The sequence below is a fragment of the Berghia stephanieae genome, chromosome 5 (assembly GCF_034508935.2).
Source record: "Berghia stephanieae isolate SIO BIC M18660-M18661 chromosome 5, UCSD_Bste_1.3, whole genome shotgun sequence".
Classification (NCBI taxonomy): Eukaryota; Metazoa; Mollusca; class Gastropoda; order Nudibranchia; family Aeolidiidae; genus Berghia; species Berghia stephanieae.
In genome coordinates this window covers 80717266-80723507 of record NC_088364.1, presented here as the reverse complement: position 1 = coordinate 80723507, position 6242 = coordinate 80717266, and the positions used below count along the sequence as shown (strand labels likewise).

Here is a 6242-nt window from a genome sequence, read left to right as displayed (position 1 = left end):
ATGTATCCACACATCCGTTTCAAATAAGTTGATTTGTGGTCATTCTGACGGGATCTGACAGTAGAGGTCATTCTCTGTAATGGTGTTGTGGTTGTGTGCTTTTCATTTTAAAGATCTTTAAGTCTTGTTACCACATCTTTCTAGAATAACAGATCAGATGTGCTTAACAAAAACAAAAACAAATAAAACTTAACAGATTAAAACAAATAAACGAAATAAACACAAACTAAACAAGACGAGTAATGAATCATTAGTGTGTGTTTGGGAAAAAGTGAAGAAAAGAGATTAATAATTATGGACAAACAAGAAATACAGTATTTTGTTGTTAGCTGAAAAATTGTTTTTGAACAGAAAAGTTCCAAGTTTTTGCTTTTTTCTATTTAAAGCAATTTTATTCATTTTCTTCCAAAATAAACTATAGACTGCAGTACGAAAGACACCGTTTGCCATCCTTGCTCTTTATTCTTTTAAAAAAATTGAAATATCTGTTCTGTTGTCAGTTAGTACTAGAAGAAAACCAAACATGCCACAAACAATTTCTAATCCGAGTGAAACGTCTTGTCTTGTTGGCGTCAGAAGAGCAAACGATGACCAAGACAACGGTGGGATACAGAAATATCTCGCCAATGATTCTGTTGAAATCGTCGAAAGGCGGTCTGAAAAAGGTGAAGACATCACTAAAGACAATAGGAGTGCCATCACTATAGATAATAACATGCCCGGAAATAATGTGTTTAACCCAAAAAATGATTCTGACATTGAAAAATCTCATCTTGACGATGGAAAACCCTCAAAGGGAAGGGGGTTCAAATTTGGTGAGCTTAGTCGCGAAAAGAAATATCTTTTACTCTGTTGCACCTTTTCCCACTTTATGTCCGGACTTTCTACGTCCCTGCTGGCTCCATTTTTTCCAGAAATGGCCCAGGCAAAAGGGATGTCTTTTCTTTTAATAGGCATGACCTTCAGTATCTTCCCAGCTGTTATGTTCATTACGTCACTAATGTTCGGTTTCTTCATGACGAGAGTCGGACTCAAATTTCTGATCATATCCGGCCTGGCTGTTGGAGGCGTCTGTAATTGTCTGTACGGAATTTTGGACAAATCCCCACCAGGCACACCTTTTATTGTCACTAGCTTGTTGTGTCGTATGGTTGAAGGGATCGGGTTTTCTGCTTATATCAATGCTCTTTACACGGTTTCGTCCAATGAATTTCCCGACCATGTCGCAATCGTAACGTCTATTCTACAAGGTGCAAGTGAAGTTGGAATAATGCTCGGACCCGGAATCGGAGGATTTCTATACGATCTTGCAGGATATGGTTTTCCTTTTTATTCCAGTGGAGCCACCATTCTTCTGAATGCGATTATTTTATATAAAGTAGTACCCAATATTGCAAGCAAGGCTGAAAAGTCGAAAACTTCGAAACAATCGCTTCTGTATAATGGATTATTCATCGTATCCATTATGTGTAGCTTCACCGTATCGTGCGCTGTGGCTTTCATAGAATCAACATTAGCCAATCACATGGCTCCTTTACGCCTTTCTAAAGGCATGATTGGTTTATTTTTTACATTAATCCCATGCTTTTTTGCTGTAGCGTGTCCGATAACTGGTTATCTAACCGACACCAAAGGAAATCACTGGTGTTTAATGATATTAGGACAATTTCTCACTGGTTTCGGATTATACCTGGTTGGCCCAGGAATGATATTTCCCTTTCTGTACCTGACAAGCTGGATTTTGGTCCCGGGTTTAATTCTCCTCGGAGCCGGTTTTGCGATGGCTAATATTCCAGCGTTCAAGTGTTGTCTTTTAGGAGCTTTCGAGTGCGGTTGGGATGACGATACAGAGACGTACGCGACCATGTCTGGTGTCACTAACTCTACGTATTACTTGGGGTCTGTTGTAGGACCTCTGGTCGGGTCAGCTCTAATCCAACATCAAGGATTCTCCTTTGGATACACCGTTATGGGAACGTTGAACGTTGCCGTCTCGGGCGTGTGTCTGGTTATATTCGTGTCTAGAAAATTTGGAGCTGAAATTACTAAAAAAAACTAGATACGAAATAACCTATTTATTGGTTGAAGACGGGTTTTGAGCCCGATACGTCCCGTGTTTGGTGTTTTTTTGTTCTTTTCCGGAGCTGTTAAATTCGTTTTTATAGGCTATGTGGTCTTGTGGTATGACATTCGCTTTCGGATCGGAAGGTCCTGGGTTCGAGCCTCGCGCTCGGCGCATAATTGAGTCCTTGGAAAAGGCTCTTTACTCACATTCTCTCACCGTACTCAGGTGTAAAATGAGTACCTGGCCGTTAACAGCGTTGTCTTAGTCCGAACAATTGTAATATCGCCTAACAGGCGGCATGTCCCGTCCTACATGTTAAATGTTGCTGTTGGCCAGGGACCCCTTGTAAAGCGCTTTGAGCACATTTAGTGGATATTTCGCTATATAAAGCTCAATTTGATTTATTATTAATTTATTCATTACTGTTTCGAGACTGCAGCTGCTATGAGCTTAGTATTACTTAAATCTAGAGGAGGACGGAAGGAAACGATTAACGATATATTTTTACGTGCATAGTAAAAGGGGCAGAAAAGTCGTGACGTCACACTTTCTACTCTTCCGATTCCAAACTCCTTGGAAGTGTGTATTTTACCAGTTAAAGAACTGGGAAGACTAATAATGAATAGGTTACATTATATTGACTCACAAGGTGGCATACATTTTTCAGTAGCAGGATGCAGATTCTTAGGATAACATGACGTAAAAGAAAGAGGATGGGTGCTATTTATTAACGACCGGCATGTATTTAGCCTTGAAAATAAGAGATGCCATCACTCTGAAACCAGAAGATCAATAGGAAAAAATGTGATGTGATAAAACTGATTCCAATCTCATTGGGAGTGTAAAACAAGTATTCGGAGGACTGGATACATACCTTGTGTAAATGATCGTCTGGTTTCAGAGTGATGTCATCTCATTTTCTAGTCTAAATATGTGACCCATCGTATCAAAACGGTATTATGTCGGGATGAACCAGATGTTAAAAAAACTAAATTAATGCTAAATTGGTCAACAATATGAATTATTGGTATTGGTTCCATAAAAAAAATCATATTTATTCTCCTCAATAAAACACATAAACTCAACCCAAGTCTGATATTTCTGGTTATAAGTTCAATTTTCAGCATCTTAATCATCCCGACATAATACCGTTTTGAGGCGAGGGGGTCACATATATGTTGGTGATCAATAAAGATCACTCATCGTTGCTTATTTTACGCGCCAAAATCGTAATAATCTGCCTTTACATCCTGCTATCAAAATAGGTATGCCACCCTATGGTTCCATATATAGCCTATTCATTGCTCACTATTCATTTCGAAGGACTGGCTACACACTTTAAATGAGCTTTGAACCGGAAGAGAGGAAGGTGTAAAGTGACAAATTATCTGTTTTATAGTGGAAAGGAATGGGGTCAAGTGATGTTTTAGGGTCTTTTCTTTAAGGACATATTTATTTATTGGTTTTAATTATTTGTAAATGTAACTAGAAATTTAAAAAAAAACCATTTCTTTTTAAAATGAGAGAGATGTAAATTCTTATAACATTCTGGTAGAGAAGACTTTCTTTCTTTCTTTATATATATATATATATATATATATATATATATATATATATATATATATATATATATATATATATATATATATATAATCTCTCTCTCTCTCTCTCTCTCTCTCTCTCTCTCTCTCTCTCTCTCTCTCTCTCTCTGTCGTTTTTCTCTATATATCTTCCTCTTTTATTTTCCTCTCACCATTGTCTGTCCCTCAGTTTCCCCTCCTCCCACCTTTACGCTTGCATTTTATCATAAGAGGATTCATCTGATTACAGTGAATTATTATATTACAAGAAGGAAGTATAAGAAAACAAAGAATGTATGGCTGGTTTTCAATTAAGATTTATTTTTCTATTTTGCAATTGGATTCAATAGTCTGATGTCACGTCACCCAGCAACGGCGGCCATCGTGGTTCTAAACAAGGAAAATCGGTATTTTTTATTCTTCATGCTGGCAACAACTTTTCATTTGTCTTGTGATCAGAATGTGTAAAAGTCAAAACACAATCAGATTTATAATGTTTTTTAACCCCCTCTGGATACGCTTTTATGCTCGCCGGAGAAATAAGTAGGGCGTCCGCCATTGTTCCGATAGTTTAGATCCAGTTACACAAGTTACCATGCGTCATTACGAGGGAAGTGACGTCACGACTGTTGAAGCGTACTAAGTTGCATGACCACTTGGTTGCAACAACCAGTAAGTTGTAGCATAAAGCATGAGAATGGTTTGACCATTGAGGCAAAAGTGTAACATCATCCCTGTATGTAGTGGATAAGTAACATTGTTGGTATAAATTGTGACACATCGTCTCAAAACGGTATTATATCGGAACGAACCAGATGCTTAAAAGCCGAATTAAATGTCAAACTGGTCAAAAATATAAATTGTTTGCATTAGCACCCTAAAATATGGTTGCCATTCTCCTCAATAAATCATATAAACTCAACACAAGTCTGATATTTCTGGCTATAAATTCAATTTTCAACATCTTAACCAATCCGACTTAATACCGTTTTGAGGAGAAGGGTCACAATTGTATCTTTGAAATGGTATTTACAACTTATAAAAGATTCCTTAAAATCTAAATATTTTATGCTTGGAATGAATGGTTTTATGATAGTATTAATATATATATTTTGCGGCTGTGTGGTCTAGTGGTATGAAACTCGCTTTCGGATCGGAAGGTCCTGAGTTCGAGCCTCGCTCGGCGCATAGGTGAGTCATTGGAAAAAAAGTCTCTTTACTCACATTCTCTCACCGTTCAACAATAGGAAGCGATGTACTGGCATAAAGAGGAAATAAATAAAAATTATATCTCACTCCTGGTTTGAATCTCATTTTGACTCGATGTGATGATCTCATTGATTATCCTTTTCTCTCTCTCTCTCTCTCTCTCTCTCTCTCTCTCTCTCTCTCTCTCTCTCTCTGTGTGTGTGTGTGTGTGTGCGCGCGCGCGTGTGTGAATTGCTATTTAAATATTTAAACACTGTTACATGTGCTGTCATGTTGCATGGTGCATGTTATGGCGGAAATCCCATCCCCATCCTGTCATATGGACGTTTCTTTTTAACAGTTGCGAAAGAGCAGTTATCTGTAACGTAACTTGCAGTGATAATATTATGTAAATTTTTTGTTTCTCATTTATTATAACAAGGTTTCACAAACCAATTACCATCGTCAAATGGTTTAAAATAGTCTGTGTTTTTTGTGCGTGGGCTTATATTTTAAGTGACGTTACGAATTTGAAAATGATGGAGATAGACCAAACAGTTCTCTCACAATGCCGAATTCCTTTCATTTTTTGGACGTTTTTAATAAGATATAACCCCAACTTTAAAATGTTTACAGTAATGGTGTGTTGAATCTCTTTCCAGGGAGAACATAATCATAACAAAGTGGCATTCAATGGTGTAGCATACTTAGCAAATAATTTTGAGTTGTTTCAAATAATGTAATGAAAGATACAATTTATATAGATGGAAAGAAATTGACGCCACTCAACTCTTTGTTATTTTTTTTTGACAGCCATTTTTATGTCTAGATCTTTCGAAATTCTATCAGACTATAAACGACTAAGGTTACACATAGCTTTGTGTGTTGGTGCGTTATATCCGGCTGGCGGATGTTGTGAAAATTTTACCTAAACGCATAGCATCAATAGTACTTCACAGCGTTGAAAACCGACTCAGAGGGGTTTATGAATTATATTTTCCCTGTGGGCAGCACACATATCATTGGACAACACAAGCTGCCCGTTAGGTGCGTATAGATAGTATGTACTTGGCTCAGAAGTCCACAACATTGCCATCCGGAAGTATAACGGACCAACACACAAAACTCTCTGTAACCATGAACGTTTATAGTCTGGATAATACAGTTTTGTGAGAGTTACTCATAAACGTGGATGCCAAAAAATAATAACAAAGACCTGAGTGACGTCAATTTCATTCTATCTATACATTTTTTGGATAAAGACATACTTTCATAAACCAGAGGAATCCTTTTGAATGTTTATAGATAGTTCGAAGATGACGTCACTCAGGTCATTGTTATTGTTTTTTGCCATCCGCGTTTATGAGTAATGCTCACTGAACTGTATTAACCCGACTATAAACGGTCAT

The 6242-nt window shown here is 37.3% G+C and overlaps 1 protein-coding gene across 1 annotated transcript; it reads left to right on the top strand.

The window, feature by feature from the left end:
* Positions 1–523: 523 nt before the first annotated feature.
* LOC144974026 (MFS-type transporter SLC18B1-like) lies at positions 524–2059 on the top strand. Its single transcript, XM_078916916.1, has one exon. The coding sequence runs from the start codon at positions 524–526 to the stop codon at positions 2057–2059; it is 1536 nt and encodes a 511-aa protein (XP_078773042.1).
* Positions 2060–6242: the final 4183 nt, after the last annotated feature.

Bases quoted from the DNA above. Each gene is read 5' to 3' on its own strand.
- LOC144974026 (XM_078916916.1), top strand. From the start codon at position 524: ATGCCACAAACAATTTCTAATCCGAGTGAAACGTCTTGTCTTGTTGGC.